Source organism: Aspergillus karnatakaensis (assembly GCF_047715665.1).
Source record: "Aspergillus karnatakaensis strain CBS 102800 unplaced genomic scaffold BJY04scaffold_14, whole genome shotgun sequence".
Lineage (NCBI taxonomy): Eukaryota > Fungi > Ascomycota > Eurotiomycetes > Eurotiales > Aspergillaceae > Aspergillus > Aspergillus karnatakaensis.
In genome coordinates, this window is record NW_027395726.1 from 386,885 (window position 1) to 405,190 (window position 18,306).

Consider the following 18,306-nt stretch of genomic DNA (forward strand, 5'->3'; position numbering starts at 1 on the left):
CTGCCATAAGCCACGAAGGTTATAAGATCGCTATACTGTTATGTCCGAGGTGGAAAGGGGGAACATATTGCGTTGGATACACATGCCCAGCCCCTGCCCGTGCAGACAAAGAAAGATTTTCGTGGCTGATATCAGCTACATTTCCATCCTTGTACTTCACACTAAAGACCCATGGACGTATGTGATCATTGCCATTTTCGGGTGCCCCTTTGGCGAAAGACTTTCTGTAGGATCCCGTTCACCAAAAGTGCTCGAATAAGGGCAATGTTCCCGTAATATAGGTCCCGGCATTCCGTTCGATGGAATATCACTGGTGGCTACCGCAGGCAGGCTATGGCTAGGATCTCCAGAGCCCTTGCTACAGAAAATCAAAAAGAAACTTTAATGGAGTTCTAGCATCGTATGCCTCACTGCTAGAACCTGATGATACGGGTCGAACCAACAGAGGCCCCGATGGGGCTGCCACTGATTGGATATCATCGCAGGCGCAACTGTCAGGCTCGAAATATAATACACCCTGGAACCCCGCACTCGTCTGTTTGCGAACAATCACCCTTTTCAAAGCGCTCATGTCTCAAAGGATCATTTCTATCCATTTATCTCAAGAGTATCCTCTGCATCGCGTCAACACCCACACCATGTCCACTCTAGATGAATCAAGAAAGGACATATCACACGACCATCTCGATCGCCTCGCCGCGTCCCTCGGTCTACCCCCCGAGACATCCCCCGCAGACATCGTCACCCACGCAATGGCAACAATAATAAAAACACGAGAGCAACTGGCGCCAGACGTAGTCCCATCACCCGTAAAGCCACTTTGGAGGATCCTCGGCGAAAATACAAGGAAACTGAAGACCACAGAGGATCAGCTCAGCGCCGCTCGGAGCGAAATCGAGACGCTGAAATCGAAACAAATGGAACTCTAGTTACAAATACTCTGTTTACAGGCGCAGGCTAGGAAAGCACAGAAAGAAATGGACGCGCTGCGGACAGAACACGATGCGTTAAAGAGAGCATATGAGGCCCTGGAGGAGCGGCATGGAAAGGCACAGTTTGCAGATTTGCGCCTTGCAAAGGCGTATCGTGAGCTTGATGAGAAATACCAAACTGCCATACAGGATATCGCGCACGTTGACAGCATACTTCAGAATCTACTCTCTGGGCCTGGTCAGATAGAGGGCAGCTCTGATGTGGAGCATTCAGCTATAGAGGTCACTTGGAAGGATTATGGACTGGGTCTCTTGAGTAAGACATCCTTGGGTGGTATTTATGGATTCTGAATTGAAGCTGACCAGTACCTCTGCGTGGATAGAGCGAGTATATAACCTTGTAGTTGTCGGCTTCTATCTCAAACGCACGGATGCGGGTGCAACACAGGCACAGAGAAACACCCCTCAGCTTGGTGCCGATGCAGAGGATACTATCAAATTTAAACGGCACTAGCCAATCCAATTATAAGACCGGGAAATAACCCAGCAGGACTTCAGACCTTCGGTAGTCTTTCGGCGAAAGCCGCTCCTGGCGACTCGGATCCCAAGTCTCAATGCGATCCGCACGCGAGATGAAGACGCTTGGACTTCTCCATGTGCTATATATGGTGACAGCTCTGTGACGAGACGTGCTGCGTTAGCCAACTGCCTAACGCCGCTGGTGTCTCTTGGATGGGTTCAGACTATCAAGGGCAATCGACATCCTTGCTTACTCGCTTCTGCCGTGATGGATTTGGCAACAGTAAAAAGCACACAGCTTCCATCGGCTTTGTTGAATACAGTCAGTCGCGCATGGACACGCCAAAGGTCCTAACAGGAATCCATTTACAGTGTCTTTTATCAAATCTACATGGGCAGGCAAGGGGCGAGGCGGCATAAGAGGATTGTATCACTCACAAGCATGGAAGTACGGTGTCTCTATGGAGCAAGCGGAAATATCAATACAGTTGTCCTCGTGGTTCGCATCTATCCTCTGGTTATTTCCTGTAAGATTAGGACGATATTAGGGGCATGGGCTTCCGTCCCAGTCTGCCCTTGCTTCATTGACTATAGACCTATTGACAACAAAAACATGTCCAGTCTACACAGCGAAGAATGGAGGCTGTGCATAGTATAAAGAGCAGTATAGCATAGTGCGCAGTACCATGGAACAACATGTTTCTCCAGATCGAGACATGAATGCGACAAAGACAAACCCCGTTTCAGCCATACTCTAAACAAAGCACATCGAATACACAACAAATAAAACAAAGGCACTCTTGTCTCACTCCTCAAAGCCATGCTGTTTGATAATGGAACCCAAATCCAGGAACAGCACGGTACAAAGATAGCCGCGACAGCATAAATACATCGTCAATCGGCCATCTGAAGTACTCACACACCCATCTTCATCATCACCTTCACCCTCACCTCCACTCACCAGCCCTTGAATCGACCGCAGCCGATCGCTTCCAACAAATAAACCAACGCGTTCAATCCAATCCCGACAAAATGACCCCCAACCTCCAACTCCTCGAAGCAGTCCGCATCGCCGCCATGGCCGCCACAAACGCCAGCACCATCGCCACGGACGCATCCCTCGCCGCAAAACACGCAATGGAGAATGCCGCAATCGCCGCAATCTCCGCCGCGAACGCCGCGCGCGCGCTCGAGATCGCAGAGCAAGCCTGGCGAGAACAGGAGGCGGAGCGCCTCCAGGCCGAGCAGTATGCGCTACACGAGCAGCGCGTTAGCCAGGTGCTGGAGGAGTCGCTAGAAGAGAAGTGTGCGCGGTTGGGGCTGGAGCTGGGACAGGCGAGGGCGGGCCTGTTTCTGCAGCGAGCTGCGGAGTCGCAGGTGAGCTTTCCGCCGCGGACGGTGGCGGAGCTGCAGGGGGATGAGGTTTTTTGTCCTGCTGTTAGTGTTAGTGAGCGGGATGTGCCGAGTGTTGTTGCGGAAGAGGAGGATATTTTCTCTCCGGCGTTCTATGATGAGGATGCTTCAAGTCTTGCTGGGAGTCAGGAGGATTCTGTAACCCTTGTTGATAGGGAGGAGGAGGAGGATGAGGAGGATGATGACGAGTTCTGCCCTGTTGTTGGAGAGGGGTATGTTCCTTCGCCTTTGCCTGCAAAGGTTCGATCTCCTAGGCCGAGGCGGGTACATTCCGCTCAGAAATTCTTGGAGACTCAGCGCTCTTTGGAAGAGGGTGCTGCTGTGCCTACCCCGGTGAAGGGTGAGTTTGCCTTTGGATTCGCAGAGGGCGAGGATGGCTTCCTGCAGAGGGTTGTTGGGCCGGTGGAGGAGATGGTGACGTTTCCTCAGTTTGTCTCTGTCAAGACCTGCCCTCCGATCTTCACGGAGCGACAGTTCAAGTGCTGTACTAGGACGTACTTGCATGAGAAGCTGAACGAGCTGCCGAAGAAGCGGAAGGGGCTGGACTTGGAGCCTCGTCGTCACACCCCGCATGTCGATGAGATGTCTTATGGTGTGTTGGAGGGGGGTGAGGAGCCCGAGAAGGTGAAGGTCGGATTTGGCAAGGTTACAAAGGTGGCTCAGAACGCTCAGGTCGCTTTTGTGAGGATGTTCTAGATGGGTGTTTTGATCCCGCTCAGCTTTTGTTCGTTTATCGTCAGTCTGTCGTTCTTGTACGTTCTTTACTCTATGGATAGATCGGAGTTTGTTGATTTAATCAAACCTTACCATCAAAGTTTTATTCAGTTCAATATCATGTTTGAATGTTCTGGGAGTTGGAAATATACCTGAGATACCTCCGCTAGTATGGTAGGCTTGCTGATCCTAATCACTGGAGCAGGGTAGAGAGATAGTCCGATCTATTATAACGATTCATTTCAGGAGAATCTTTGGTCGTATCCCCATTCTGCCTCTTCTACGCCTACGGTAAAACTAAGTCAATAATGCCCATGGCCAGGAGGAAGTCTCTTGTTCTCTGACACGTCCCAAGATCTAGGTGACTGCCAAACCGGCTAAGGTCTGGTCCTGGTATTACAGATCGTCTTCGTTTCCATCAACAATGAGTCTGCGTTTGTTGGGATACGCTTTGCTTCAAAAAAGTATCGGAAACGCTAGAGAAGGTTTCTGCCCAGAAAGCGAAGTTGAATGGGCAGCATCGTGACCGGACTGCTCAAACATACTGACGTGCGGATTAGTCTGTACTCGACGCCCTATACAAAAGGTCATTTAGAGTCTTTCTGCTAGTCGTTGTACTTAATCTAGGAGCGGCTGCGCAGTTTCATGGAAGAAAGGGTCCGCTGCAGAATAACAAAGCCCCAAATCTGGACGCTTTCAGTCGGTTACAGAAGTGCATTGTTCCCTTGTAGGGAGACACTGTCGTTCGTAAAAGGTCATTGACAGAAGTGTCTGAAGCTTTCTGTACATAAAACAGGCTAGCGCTTCATGTCTTTATCCTCAAGGGGTGTAATCTGTATGCTACGACAAGTCTGCGAAGTCAATGCTATCAAAGAAAAGTATGGTTCTAGTAGCCACGAAGGCCAGGCGAAGCTGGTATAAATATCCCCAGCTATCTCCTCCAATTCTGCTCGTCATCAACTCATCAACTTATCAAATCAACAGTCTTCCACACCGAAGACTCCAAACTCCAAAAACACAAGAAACCAGAAACACTCAAACTTCCAATCCAACCACCATCTTTCAAAATGCCTTCTCAGCAACCCAACATTTACATCAACAAGGCCACCATCATCCAGGTCAACAACGGCCCAGCCGCCGATGGCCAGCGCAATGGAACCGTCCACGTCATCAGCAACAGCCGTGGCACTACTGTGCGCCGCGTGAGCAACAGCACCACCGGCAACCGCCGCCTCGAAGCCATCCCCGAAGGCCAGGCCGCTCCCAGCGGCGGTAACCGCACTGCCCAGTGGGCCGGCGAGCAAGCAGCCCTCACCGAGGCGAACCTCCGCGCTTCGACAGTCGGCAGCCGCTCCCAGCACACTGCCTCCCGCCGTGCCCCCACTGAGGCGACAATGGACGCCCTCACCGAGGCCTACCGCGCGGCCCAAATCAGCCCCGCCGAGGCCCGCGCCCGCCGTTCTGAGGTTTCCGCCGCTCGTGCCCCCTCGCAGGCCGGCGGCTACGCCCAGAGCACTGCCAGCCGCCAAACAGCCCGCACCAGCGGAACCACCCGCACCAGCAGCACCAGCAGCACCGTGCGGACCCGGGCTATTGACGAGGGCGACAACGAGGATGACACCTTCCGAGCCAGCTACGAGCCCTATGACTTTGGGGCCCCGGAGCCTCGCGCTGATATGATGCGCGGCCCGCGCGTCACCGAGATGAGTGACACTGCTAGTGTGCGCTCTTCTGCCCCGCTTCGCCCGTCGGATAGCATTTCCCGCGTCGTGCCTGCTTCTCGGGCTGGTGGCTCTCAGTACGCTCCTTCGCAAGTTGGCGGTTCGCAGTACGCTCCCTCTCAAGCTGGTGGCTCCCAGTACCCGGCTTCTCAAGCTGGCGGCTCTCAATATCCCGCTTCTCAAGCTGGATCTCGCTACACTGGATCTCAGTATGGTGGTTCTCGCCGTTAACTCGGCTGTTTCTGACATCTTTGTGTTTCTTGGAGTTTGGTTAGATTAGATCTTTTGCTTTTCCTGTTGCCTTTTGCTGTTGTCTCCTGCCTATACGCCGATGAGGTGCAAGGCGCAGAAACATGTCTGTTTTTTATTGCATGATGAGATGATCGATAAAACAATATAAAAGCAGTTCGTCCACCAAATCTGTCTTTTTCGTCATCGGACTGGTTTAGTTTTCCTTTAGTCGAAGCGTGTCTCTCAGTAGCTTGTAATTGTGATTCGTTACGAGGCCTTCTATCTAGCCCTAACTTTGATAGAGAGGCGGAGCTACCCACTACCAACAAGAACCTTGAAAATATTCCTCATGACGTACAGAAAGCTGTATGATGGCAGTAAGCCTACTATGCACTGTCGCAGCGAGAAAACCTAACTCGCAGTCAAGACGTTCCCAACAGTCCGCAATCTCTGACAATCACTTTCAAAGAATCCTCCTGACAAAAACCCGGTAACCCAGTATACAGGTCCAGCGACATATCCGGAACGTCCTAGATCCCGTAAACAAATACAGTCAAAGGAAGATACAAAGAACATGTCTCTATCGAGATCATATTCAGGCATCCGCCATCCTACACCTTCAGCTACGTCTCAGCTCCGAGACTATCCCAGCCACATCCTGAAAGGCCATTGTTCCGAGAAACCAAAAACCACTGTTAAGACAACACGGAGCTAACTATAAATATCTCAATACATCCTTTAGACGTCTAGACGAACACACCAGCCCTTTTCCGTTGCTCACTCCCATCCAACCCAATCGCGTAAACCAGCAAAATAACTCAAAATGCCCGCCTCTCCACCAATCCACAGAGCCACCAACGTCTTCGACGTCCATGGCCAGGACCCCTTTGTCTCTAATGACGAGGCTCCCCATTCAGGCGAGCACCAACTTGGCCACGCTCAAGCGGGAAAATACAACATATCTAGTCTGAGCACTGCCCAGGCGCGCAGAAATGCTATTGCTGAGCTGGAGGTGCCCCGGACGCAGAAGCTGAAGATGAAGCCGAAGCCGAAGCCGAAGCCGAAGATCAAGCATGAGTTGCCTCGCACGGGACATGTTCAGTATCAGAATCCGGATGAGGGGTATGATGCTAGTGGCGAGGAGAAGTGTACCTCGTTGGCGAGGGAGATTCGGGAGAGGAAGATGGCAAAGGAGGGTTTGGGGGTGGTGGGGTGCGAAGGTGGTGCGAAGGGGGGGAGGAAGGGGCAGGAGAAGGGAAAGAAGAAGAGGGAGTTTGAGAGGGATGATGGGTCTGAAGAGGATGAGGAGTATCTTGAGCCTTTGGTGATCAAGGAAGGGAAGCCGAAGTTGAAGACTAAAGTGAGGAATGGGTGCTGAGGGGTTGCGTTAGACTTGCTTGTGGTTTGCAGCTTGCTTTTAACAGCAAGGGTTGCGTTTGTCGTGTATACTTGGTACACAGGTGCTGGTTGTCTTTCGTTACTTCATTGCTGGCTGGATTAGTGGTTGCGAATAGAGAATGGTTACTTACTTGTCTAGCAGAATCGACTGTGTTGGTCCTTGACAGTATAGCAAGCCCTGCACAAGAATCATTACGAGAAAAACCCATAACTCGCACGAGCTTCAACACTGCTTTTTCCGCCCTATTCCTTCTATGTTCTGCACAGTCCCAAAAAGGTCCGCTACACGAATCCCAGTGAATTACCCCACTTCAACACACAGTGGAATGCGATCCTTCCCATAGATGCCCGTAATGGTGTATGCCGCTCAAAGATAAAAGACCTTGCTGACTATAAAGCAGTGACTCAGCCACTGCCAGATGCCCAGCTATTCTAGTCATTTTTGTAAATGAGGATGCCAATGAGGCATAATGGAATGGTTAAGCAATCTTTAGCGGTATCTGAAAGGCAGCATCAAGCCAAAGTCACATTGACTCTGTTGACATTGTGAGCACCCATGGTTAACATAGACCAAGACAATCTTTAACCATCGAAGCCGTGATGAAGTACTCTCCACAGCATCCCAATCAGACTCAATCTCGCATTGTGATGGTTGTAAATAAAGGTCGAATAAAGGCATTATATAACAGTCAAAGGCAACATAGAGCACTCTCTCACATCACCCTCAGTCAGTACAAAGACAACTAAACAATCCCCAACCACTCTTCAAAGAAGTCACGCAAACAAAGCCAGACAGCGTCTCCATCTTGTACAGTCCGTAGCCATAACATACAATATAAATCCACCTTTCTCTTCTCCAGATCCTACTTGTAATCCCGCAACCCACGCCTCATCACACCAGATCACCAATCACTAACCCCCAGCAATCACCAACACCATATCTACCATTCCCAAAGCTAAACCGCCAAAATGGGCCTCAAATACGACATCGCGGCCATCGAACGTGAAGAACAAGCCCAATCCTCCCCTGGTACCCGCGCCCATATATGCTCCCTCGGCCCCCTATACGAAGGCAGCAAGCCATCCACATACCCCCCAAGGGACTCCGAAGTCCTCGGCCTCGCCGAGTCAGACGGTATGATCATTAACCGATCAGGTAGTAGAACGGGCGTTGTAAGGTTCAACTATCTTGTACTTGTTGACCCACTCCCTGGCAAGGAAGCTGGATTTGAGCCTGTCACATGGAATGATGTCCAGGCTGTTGCGGAGCTTGAGGGCGACATGCAGTCTGTCGGGTCTATGACGTTGGGCTGGTGGCGTAGGAATGATGGCGTTTTGGTTAGTGGGATTGGGACGGTTACGGGGAGCTGGAAGGATGTGGTTGTTGCGCTTGTTGCGTAGAGTATTGACGGTTTGTTTTTGATTTAGTCTAACAGCGTTAAAGGACAATACATGAGTTGCTGTATTGTTCCGAATAGTGTGTACTGTCGTTGATTGGGCTTGGACATGTTATTAGGGCTATTTTGCTACCCGGTCGTAACGATGCATGTCTCTATGCTCTTGGTTTGGGAGTGAATATAGACAATGTGTCCCACACGGCTGGATATATCAGCCTTCTGCATAGAATCCGTCATACCAAATGGCCTTGCTTACGCACAAGAGGGTTGCTATTCCTGGATACAATTAAGTACAATCCTATGGCCCTAACTACTTTGACCCCGCCGACCAGCGCTGGCCTTAGGCTTTTACGAAATTGCCTACGACAGTACCATGCAGACCTCTAGGGCCAACTTGAAGATGGACTCCATGAAAAGGGCCATCTACCAGGTAGGCGATATCCTGAATCATTTTCAAGCATGTACAAATGGTTTGTTTCAGTATATAAAGAGTGATACAAGAAATTACTGTGCAGTCCGAGTCTGATGAAGACTACATCACGAGGTTAAATCGTTCCAATGTTCTATGGGTTGGGAATGTTGCACCTCGAGGCGCGATAAAGGATTCTTACCAGGCCGGGTTTGACGTAGAGACCGCGCATAAAGACACAAAGACATTATACAACAGCCAATAATGAGAATCCACACAATCGTTTCATACACACCAGATAGCCATCCTCCTGTGAGTATGCGGCATCATAAATATCCCCTTCAATCCACCAGAATAATCCCATCTCAAGCTTCCAAGCCAACAGAAACCCAGCTAGCACTCTACACGGCCAACAAAATAACCCACTACACCAGCTCACGATCCCTCAACCATCAAAATGGGTCTCAAGTACGACATCGCCGCCATCAAGCGCGAAGAAGCCCAGCAATCAGACAGCCTCCCCCCAAACACCTTCCACACAACCGACTTCGGCCCCATCTACCCCTCCTCCAATCCCCAAATCCTACCAAGAATCGGCACAAAAGGCGTCGGGATCGCCCACGCATACCGTGGCCGAATCGCGTACGACGTAGGCGGCACCGTCGATGCATTCTACACATTCGAGGCCCTTGTCCTTGTGATTCCGGATCCTGGGACGGAGGGGCAGTTTACGCCCATTACGGAAGATGATCTCCTGATTGCGGAGGATCATTATGAGGGTGTGGATGGGGGTCAGACGGTGCCCGGGTTTGGGGATCGTGCGATGGGGTGGTGGGGGCATCCGGATACGGGGGTTGTTTGTAAGGGTGTTGGCAGGGTTGTGGGGGTTTGGAGGATGGTTGGTGTTGCGGTTGTTGTTTAGGCTGGTTGGTATGGGTTTGTTGTTTTGGCTTTCTGGTTCTTGGGTAGTATGTCATGATCGTGGTGCTGAATAGAATGTCATGTTGGCGATGGAATAAGGAATCCCCACCGCCAGGCTTCTGACTGGGGACCCATATCCTGGCAGTAGGCATATCGAACCAATTATTATCCTGTAGGTGGGGATTCTGGAACAATTGTTCAGGAATCCCCACCCTCCGGCTTCATGGCAGCTATTGAATCAGGCTTGGGCTCGGCATGTTGGCGATGGACAACACGTAGTTAATGAGTATGGTTCAACGTAAGGTTATCATTCACACAGACATATGAGCAAATCAGAACCAGGCCAAGATGTGCGACAAGCTGAAGCACCAACAGAGCCCTAAGTCCCGTTCAATGTGATAACAAAGGTCTGAGGGGTATCGCACCATCCGTAGTTTCATCAATAGAACAAAGCGGCCTCGCAAAGCAGTAAGTTTCCTAGTCTCCCTGAGTGTTTCTTCCGTGGTAGGGTAAGAAAGACCGCAGACAAAGAAATCTTGATTCCAGACGAAGTCAACACAAGACAATGCACGCGTCGAGTGCTTCCAAACGTTGCCTATAAAGAGTTCTAGACATTCTCATACCGCCGTAAAGAGATCTTCAAACGAGCAGGAGTATGAAAAAGCCCTCGTCTCGTGTCTAGATTAGTTGGTAGGGATATATAAAGGCTCTCTTGAGCAGACCCATTGCTGTCTTTCGCAATTCCACCATCCAGCACTCCAACATCCAGCACATCCAGCACATCCAACATCCAGCACATCCAACATCCAGCACATCCAACATCCAGCACATCCAACATCCAGCACATCCAACATCCAGCACATCCAACATCCAGCACATCCAACATCCAGCACATCCAACTTCAACTACCAATCTCTCACTCAAGACTTTTCAACACGATTCTTTACCAAGATTAAACTCAGTTTCAACATGGGTCTCAAATATGATATGGCCGCTATCGAGCGCGAGGAAGCCCTCTACCTCAACCCTGACAAAACTCCCAAGACCCATTATCCTCATCCTCCCCCGCGCACCCCGTCTCCTCCTCCAGCTGGACTCTTTTCCACACCTGGAGCTCCCTCCCGCGCATCCCAGTCGGGACGACCCTCGGCAGCGGGCTTCGGTTCCTCTGCAAGCTTGTTCGGAGCGTACCCTCAATCTCCATCTCCACCGTCAACTCGACCTCCGGCGCCAGTCTCGCTCTTCGGTCCTAGAGGCGGACCTGGCCTGTTTGGATCGACGGTATCTAGTCCTGCGCAGCCTGAGACTCCATCACTACCTTCCGACGAACCTGTAAGGGCTGCCTTTGGTGGTTCTTCTGGGATCTTCGGCTTTGTTTCACAATCTTCAACTCGACCTATGCCTACATCTGGACTCTTCGGTTCTTGGGCGGGTTTGGGCAAACGGCATCTCGTCCTCCGCGGCCTCAATCTCTATCCCCACCTCCATCTGCAACTCGACCCGCGGCTACAACTGGGCTCTTCGGCTCTTCTGCAGGCGGTTTTGGTTCAACAGTATCTAGTCCCGTGCAGCCTCGATCCTCATCTCCACCTTCCGCTCAACCGGTAAGAGCTGCTTCCAGCTCTTCTGGTGCCTTCGGCTCGTCTGCAGGCGGCTTTGGACAATCAAACTGGTTCTATACCCCTCCTGCAGACCACAGACGAGAGCAATTCGTTACTCCCGACACCACACCACGCTCACCTGCACCTGCACCTGCACCTCCAGCGCAACTCCTCCTCGGAAGCCCATTATCCGGTTTGCGCACACCTGAAGCCCAGTCGCCCTCTGACATCCCCCCGCAATCACTCGCGCATGACCGTCGCGAAGATGCCCCCGCTGCTAGAGCCCACCCAGTTCCTTCCACGATCGGCCAGCCTACCGCTCACCCGGCGCCGGAACAGCCCTACGCCTCACCTTCACTCTCCGCATCCAACCCAACCTCCACCCCCATCTCTATCTCCTTCTCCCAGTCCCAGCCCCAGTCGCAGCCTCAACCCCGATTCCAAACCAACGCCACCCCACTCGGCGCCCTCTTCGTCTCCGCCGACGGCATGATCTTCACCAAAGCCCACGGCCCGATCCTCGGAACCAAGTGTCTCGCGCGTGTCGTCTTCGTGGAGCCCGAGACCCCGCGCGCGCAGACGCAGACGCAGACGCAGAACGCGCCGTATGTGCGCCCAGTCGATATCGAGAATGCCTGCGTCACGGAGGAAATGGCCGAGCAGGCGCGGTTCTGGGGCCGTGCGGCGTTTGAGCCCTTTCTGGGCCGGAAGCCGCTGGTTGGCGAGTGGGCGCTTGGCTGGTTTGTTGCGGCTGAGCCGGGGTGTTCGCTTGCGAGTTCGGCGGGGCCGCTGGTTAGGGGCGTTGGGAGGGTGGTGGGTGTTTGGGAGAGTGTGGAGGTTTGTTTTGTTGGTGCTCTGCCGGGGCTTTAGGGGGGTTGTTTTTGTTGTTGTTGGATAGATTATTTCCGTGATGGATTGTTGCCTTGTCTTTAGTAGAGGCAGGCTTGTCTGTTTTTTTGTTACGCCGGGGGGCTGGACTTCCTGGGCCTTGCATATAGTTTGGTTTTTACTCTTTTAGATCTTGGCTTTGGGTGTGGCTGATTTGCTGCCTTGCTGGCTTGTCTGTCTCTTCGTGGATTCTACTCAGTTGTTTGGAATGGTATAATATGGTTTTGCGAAAGTCTTGCATAGATCTTCCCTTGTAGACACCGTTTCTTAGTTCGTCGTCTATTACATGTAGCGCTATCGTAGTACACTGTGCTGACCGCAAGCGTCAGCATACGTAGACCCGACCTGCCATTGAGGTCCTCCATCAATGCATATACCATCCACCCTCGATAAACGACATGATCCCAACTCACAACGACTCCCTCACACTCTCCCATTTACCCTCTTTACTCCCCTCCTCCCCCTCCCATTCCCTAAGCCAACCCCCCACAAACCTCACAATTTCCCCCTGCACCTCCCGAATCACCCTCGGCACCTCCACACCCCCCTCTTCCTCTCCCCCCTCATCAACCCCATTCTGATCCCAATGATGCACCGCCCCTCTAATCCCATCCCAAACATCCTTCTCCTTAACCTCAATGAGAATAAACGGCTCGCTATCATTCGACTCTCTGGGTTCAAGACCCTGCGCATGCGGGCTTGCATCGCGCCAGGGATCCGCCGCCCCGCCGATAATCGCCACGCGGGGGAACGAGAAGTTTAACCCGCCGTGTTTGTTTATCCGGTCTATTTCTGGGGGGCTGGTTATGTTGTAGTCGGTGGTACAGAAGGAGGATGTGCTGTTTAGTGTTATTAGGCGTGAGAGTAAGGGGCGGATTGTGGCAGGGACTGTGGAGCCTGGCATGAAATAGCCCCATTCTGTGCAGACTTGGTGGGACCAGGATGTTGAGGATGTTCTGGGGAGGTTGGACTTCGATTTTTTGGAGGTGGCTTCAGATTCGGGATTGGAATTGGAGTCGGGGGTTGTCGCGTTGATGTACCCGATTGTATTCCGGAGGGAGGTGAGGAGGGTTTTGTTACTTGCGTCGTACCCGGCTATCTCGATGAGATCTGGGAGAAGAGAGGTGGTGTTTGTTGCTCGGTATAGTATCTCCGGGGAGGTGATGTTGTCGCAGTAGTGCCTGAATTCGTACGAGCCTACGGCTGGGTCCCAGTTTCTCGCTTGGAAGGAGTCCATTTTACTCGAAATGAGCGAGACAAAGTCGACATCGTTGATTGGCGGGGAGATGCCGAATGCGGACTGCAATTGAGCTCGCAGGGTCTTGTTCTCTGCATTATCGATGAGGATCCGATCGACGATATCTGTTGTTGTCTGGATACTGTCGATGCAGTCTGCAGGTCCGTAATTCCGGATCGGCTCGTAGTATCTCCAGTAGTCTATTATCGCGGCTGTTACACCGGATGAAGAGACAGCGCCCCAGAAGACATCAGGGTAGACCTTTCGGAGGAAGGCGACCATTGCGCCGGCGTAGGAGCCTCCATAGGCAATCCATGGCGTGGCAGCGGCTGTGAGGTCGTGGTCTTCGAGTCCGGGAAAGACGACATTTGACGCGAAGTAGGCGTAATCAGCGAGCGCTTGCTCGGTCGTGAGGAACCGAAGACTCTCCGGAGTGATCTCTTCCACAGGGTAGCTGGTCCCGTAGTAGCGGTGTTCGAGGATCACGCCGAGACCGTGATACTCTTTTGCGAGTTTGGTGACGATGCCTTGTGACAGGAAGGGGAAGCGGTCTTCACCGCTGGTTTCGCCGGCGGCGATTAGAAAGACTGGTCCTCCGGGGTGGTAGTGGGTTGGGTCGAACCAGTAGCGCAGGTTGAAGGAGGCGTCTGAGTGAGGCTCGTAGCGGGTCTCATTGTGGAAGTGGTCGATTGGGAGGGAGAAGTTGTATTCCTGGTAGGAAAATGCCGATGGGAGGCATGTGAGGAACGGGAGAACCAGCGACGTGATCCGCATAGCTACTTTCTTTGGGGTTTGTTTGAGTGACGGAGGTTAGGAAGAGGAGAGGAGCAGATCCAGTCAGCTTTATGGCTTAGCATCGCTTTAGCCTCAATTTGGTTAGAGATCTGCATTCTTGATTGCAGTGTTGCACCGCTTCAAGATCAACATCCGAGGATAAGCTTTGCCGGTGTACTCTTGTCGTTTTAATCAATGACAACCGAGTCCTGCCTTTTTTTTTTTTATTCTTATGTTTTGCTGGTTGCGGCAGGAGAGTCGACCAGGAGATGCTCGTACAGGATATCATTGTGTTTCCTCCCAAGGTACCTAGTATAGCCTCATTATAGCCTTCATGCAAGGGGCTTTCAGCACTATGATTGTTCACTTAGGTTCAGCAGTGGTGGCTATGCTTAGACGATTCATCTATGATTAGGGCTCAGCAGTTCATTTCTTAGGCTAGATTATGTTATTTCGGGCGCATCAAAACATGACCTAGAGAGCAATCTATAACTGAGGATCCGACAGCGGAACCGCAACTATAGCCTCTTTTCGTCGCAGAATACTAAGCTTACACTTATAGAGTGTTGAATGCTGCTCTCAGCTTCTGCATCCAGAGGTAAAACCCATGGATTTAACAGTCAGCTCGGTAAGATGGCCCAGTACACCCGGGCACCAAGCGCATTCCGATAAACAATAGGTGCAGACCAACCGTGCAGTCAAAGATCTATAATAGAGGAAAAAAAAAAACCAAACAAACAAAAACAAGGAACCTCTTCAATAGATCCCTGTACATGTAAGTCACCTCACCCTAATAGCCTCAACAACCCCATCACCACCCTCTTCAGCCGCCTCCCAAACCCGCACAACCTCCACCCTGCCTTTCCAAATACAGCCCTCCACTGCTCTGCAGTCCTCTCCATGCCACTATTGAACACCACCATCATCATATCCAGCTACGCAAGGAACTGCGATGCCCCAGTTTCGGGAATAATCATCTCAGGGATAAGCAGTTTCGATTACCCTGGCGTCATAGCGGCTGCGACGTTCTCTGGATCGAGAGGCAGTATGTGTCCAACCAGCCGTGAAGAATGTGGTGGTAGAAGTAGACTCAGGCACCTAGGAATGGAGTAAGCACTCTCCAGGCTAATACAGTAAACAAAGATGTGGCGGAGCTGGAGGAATACTATACCTTTAACCGGCTGATCCGTGAAGAAATTATACCCAACCAACTCAATCCCCTTCGCCTGTAATTCCCCATCCTCCAAATTACGAGTAACAACAACCGTTCCCTCTCTGGAAACCTTTCCGCGCACGCAAGCAAATCATGCCCCTCCCCGCCACCAACATCATCAATCAACACCCTCTCTTCCTCCTTGCCTTTCCCTTCCACCGCGTTTGGCATCTTCTCAAACCCATCTAAAATCCTCTCTTCAACGGAAAACCGCCCAGCCCAGTACCCCCTTTTCTCCATCGTATTCCCCATGAACAGGTTAAAATCAGCCAACAGGCTCGGAATTGACGTGGTTCTCTCGAACGTCGTCTGTGTCGTGTTAAAGGTAAGCTGTACGAGTCCCGTAAAGAGGGTCAGCGGGGCAACTGTAGGGCTGGCCTTTTCGTTTCTGGTGCAGGAATGTCGGTAGGGATTGCATGGCGGGGACGATTAAGAATAATCTATAGCCATTAAATACGAGTTCCATTGTTAGTAAGGATGTTTGATGCTTTGTATGGGGGGTTGAAGGGTAGGGAGTATGATGAGGGGAGGGTAAGGACAGACATCATCCGGTGTCCCGCAGCAATCTCCATACTTGCCATCGCGTGTGTAATCTTCGTCGCGGACCATGTTTCTCTATAATATACTTGCTAGAAGACCTCCTAGTCTTTAACTATACCTTTTTAGGCCTGTGGCTTACTGGTCAGAGCAAGCGGTATTGGTCCATCACAGTCTATGCTGCTGACTTGCCGTAGAAAGCGACATCTGGAGGAGGATGGAGCAGGCCTTGCTCCAGTTACTTGACCAGCGATTACACTAGGATATGTAGCACTGGAGCTATATTTTGCTTTGTTCACCTCGTCAGTAAGTAATATCAGCTTTCTAAATCAGAGAATGCTTTTAAGATCTCGGGCACTAGGAATGCGGTAGCCCGACGTAGGTACATAAATATATGACATTCACACAATGGGCGAGGGACAGGATAAAAATAGCAAACTGCTTAAGCAGTTCCTGACTGTTAATACATGGTGGGGCCATTGTGTCAAGCTTTCCTCTTATCCAGTCTGACTAACTAACAATTATCTCTCTTAGGCTGAAATTTCTTTGTGGCCGCGACCTTCCCGCCCCTAAGCTCATTATCAGTATAAGAAGGCCAGATAATCAGACATTTGTCCTTGTCCTTCCTCTTAACAGATAGGGTCGTCCATCCGCCCTTGTTCCAGCCGGAAGTCACGGTGTACGACTTGCATTGGGATTCGCCGGACTTTGGTATCTGGGAGGCCGGGGTGTTTCCGCTGCGATTGACGGTGTGTTTGCATTCAATGTCCCCGGCGCCCTCGTTGACTTTGAAGGACCAGTCGCATTTGCTGTCGGATCCGTCACAAGGGCGCTTCAGGTCTTTGATCGTCCATTCAACTCCCGCGACTAACCCAGATGTGGGCTTGGAGGGGGCAGCAAGGATGCCGGTGCAAAGGCTAAGGGCAGCGACAAGGGGGGTGAGGAAGAGCTTCATTATGGGGACTTGTTTAGTGAGGTTGAGATGTTTATAGTTCTTGGTTGGCAAGTTGGTTGGGGGGTTTAGATACTGGATCAAAAGTAAAACTTGAGCAGGACAAAATCACAGTATTTATAACTTTCTTCTTGGAGGTGTTCGCTGGACAGACTCTCTGTGTCGACCGACCGGCGCAACTACGGGAGGCATTGTGAGAGACTTCATGTCATGACCTCAACATGAAATCAGTCAAGATGCAACCTTCACATCCGCCCTCGTAGGACACTCCGAAACAACACAAGGGCGCAATGTAACGTAGTTTCCGGGTCGTCGGTACTTTCCGAGGTTTCTAGAGATGTTTAAAAATCCAAGTATATCTCCTACTGTGGAAGGCCGGGCCATGAAGGGGAAGGCTGTTGGCTCGCGCATCTTGCCATAAACATCAGGCGCGTTCGTAGATAACCAAGGGCATGTTGAGGTACAAACGCACAGTCTTAGGCGGGACGCAATCATCAAACATTAGACGTCCCAGATCAGGCGGTTCATCATCAAGAAAACTCGATCTCATCACCAACCAAGTAAAACAGATCCTACCTCGCTATTCGGCTGAGGTTTCCAAGCGCCCAGTCGAGCCCGCTGACAGCTAGGACTACATCAGAAGTATGTGCCGACAAGAGCAGTCCTACACCTGGATGTTCGTGAGTTACACCTATAGCTTTACATCATACAAGTTGAATCCCCGTGTGGTCTCAAGTGTTTTTTTTTTTTTTTTTTTTTTTTTTTCTTTTTCACCATATGCGCGATGATCACCATATCCTACTTACCCCTACCTGCTTAGATGTCCTTTACATCATGTGGGCAATTACGGCATCCTGCTTGCACCCCCCCGGCTCTGCGCAGCTGGAGTAAGGTCTGCATGGTACCAATCGGATGTGTGATCGAGTAACTTGCTAGTCTCTCACTAGCTTAGAGTCTGTAGAATTCCGGTTTGTTAATACTGAGTAGCCCTTGCAGTTGTTGCTGGTCCGAGTGAGGGCACTTGCACCGATGCCCCTGGTCGCGCTGAGGGTTACTCGACTATCGGAAACATAGTAGACCCGACTGGGCTCAAGCCACTCGTTTGGTCTTCATTCCGGAAATAAATGACTGAAGTGAACCTCATGCGTTTTGTCTATGGCAGATTCATATGGGGGTGAAAAACTCTCGGTTGGGTGGCAGCGATATATACTATGGTGCGCACCCAACCTGTCCAGGGACGTTTTCATCAAGTCATTAATCCAACATCATACCATCGAGAGCATAGTGTACCAACAGACCATTACAGTGTTTACAATATCTCTTCCACCATAGTTACTACTGGTGCAGCTGAGAGGTAGGCGGCCTCAGACCTCCATCCTCATTCCTCATGATCAAGCCAATCAGGTGCTCCGGTTGCTGGTCGCAAGGGCGCCTGAACGTCGACTACGC

General features: G+C 51.2%; 9 protein-coding genes across 9 annotated transcripts; 7 read left to right on the forward strand and 2 right to left on the reverse strand.

Moving 5' to 3' along the window:
* Window positions 1–638: 638 nt before the first annotated feature.
* On the forward strand, window positions 639–1,446 carry BJY04DRAFT_216334 (uncharacterized protein; the record flags this gene model as incomplete). Its single annotated transcript, XM_073715722.1, has 3 exons — window positions 639–809; window positions 951–1,248; window positions 1,316–1,446. The coding sequence occupies 3 exons, from the start codon at window positions 639–641 to the stop codon at window positions 1,444–1,446; spliced, it is 600 nt and encodes a 199-aa protein (XP_073573324.1).
* A 1,037-nt stretch (window positions 1,447–2,483) lies between these two features.
* On the forward strand, window positions 2,484–3,560 carry BJY04DRAFT_216335 (uncharacterized protein; the record flags this gene model as incomplete). Its single annotated transcript, XM_073715723.1, has 1 exon — window positions 2,484–3,560. One exon carries the CDS (start codon window positions 2,484–2,486, stop codon window positions 3,558–3,560), a length of 1,077 nt encoding a protein of 358 aa, XP_073573325.1.
* A 1,085-nt stretch (window positions 3,561–4,645) lies between these two features.
* Window positions 4,646–5,530, forward strand: BJY04DRAFT_216336 (uncharacterized protein; the record flags this gene model as incomplete). Its single annotated transcript, XM_073715724.1, has 1 exon — window positions 4,646–5,530. One exon carries the CDS (start codon window positions 4,646–4,648, stop codon window positions 5,528–5,530), a length of 885 nt encoding a protein of 294 aa, XP_073573326.1.
* Window positions 5,531–6,353: 823 nt separating this feature from the next.
* BJY04DRAFT_216337 (uncharacterized protein) lies at window positions 6,354–6,908 on the forward strand (the record flags this gene model as incomplete). The annotated part of the gene is made up of 1 exon (XM_073715725.1): window positions 6,354–6,908. The coding sequence occupies one exon, from the start codon at window positions 6,354–6,356 to the stop codon at window positions 6,906–6,908; it is 555 nt and encodes a 184-aa protein (XP_073573327.1).
* Window positions 6,909–7,897: 989 nt separating this feature from the next.
* BJY04DRAFT_216338 (uncharacterized protein) lies at window positions 7,898–8,329 on the forward strand (the record flags this gene model as incomplete). The annotated part of the gene is made up of 1 exon (XM_073715726.1): window positions 7,898–8,329. One exon carries the CDS (start codon window positions 7,898–7,900, stop codon window positions 8,327–8,329), a length of 432 nt encoding a protein of 143 aa, XP_073573328.1.
* Window positions 8,330–9,191: 862 nt separating this feature from the next.
* Window positions 9,192–9,656, forward strand: BJY04DRAFT_216339 (uncharacterized protein; the record flags this gene model as incomplete). Its single annotated transcript, XM_073715727.1, has 1 exon — window positions 9,192–9,656. The coding sequence occupies one exon, from the start codon at window positions 9,192–9,194 to the stop codon at window positions 9,654–9,656; it is 465 nt and encodes a 154-aa protein (XP_073573329.1).
* Window positions 9,657–10,624: 968 nt separating this feature from the next.
* Window positions 10,625–12,126, forward strand: BJY04DRAFT_216340 (uncharacterized protein; the record flags this gene model as incomplete). The annotated part of the gene is made up of 2 exons (XM_073715728.1): window positions 10,625–11,208; window positions 11,265–12,126. 2 exons carry the CDS (start codon window positions 10,625–10,627, stop codon window positions 12,124–12,126), a joined length of 1,446 nt encoding a protein of 481 aa, XP_073573330.1.
* A 301-nt stretch (window positions 12,127–12,427) lies between these two features.
* Window positions 12,428–14,180, reverse strand: BJY04DRAFT_226534 (putative extracelular serine carboxypeptidase). The gene has a single exon (XM_073718432.1). It carries the CDS (start codon window positions 14,153–14,155, stop codon window positions 12,554–12,556), a length of 1,602 nt encoding a protein of 533 aa, XP_073573331.1. The 5' UTR covers window positions 14,156–14,180; the 3' UTR covers window positions 12,428–12,553.
* Window positions 14,181–15,633: 1,453 nt separating this feature from the next.
* On the reverse strand, window positions 15,634–16,860 carry BJY04DRAFT_216342 (uncharacterized protein; the record flags this gene model as incomplete). The annotated part of the gene is made up of 2 exons (XM_073715729.1): window positions 15,634–15,677; window positions 16,425–16,860. The coding sequence occupies 2 exons, from the start codon at window positions 16,858–16,860 to the stop codon at window positions 15,634–15,636; spliced, it is 480 nt and encodes a 159-aa protein (XP_073573332.1).
* Window positions 16,861–18,306: the final 1,446 nt, after the last annotated feature.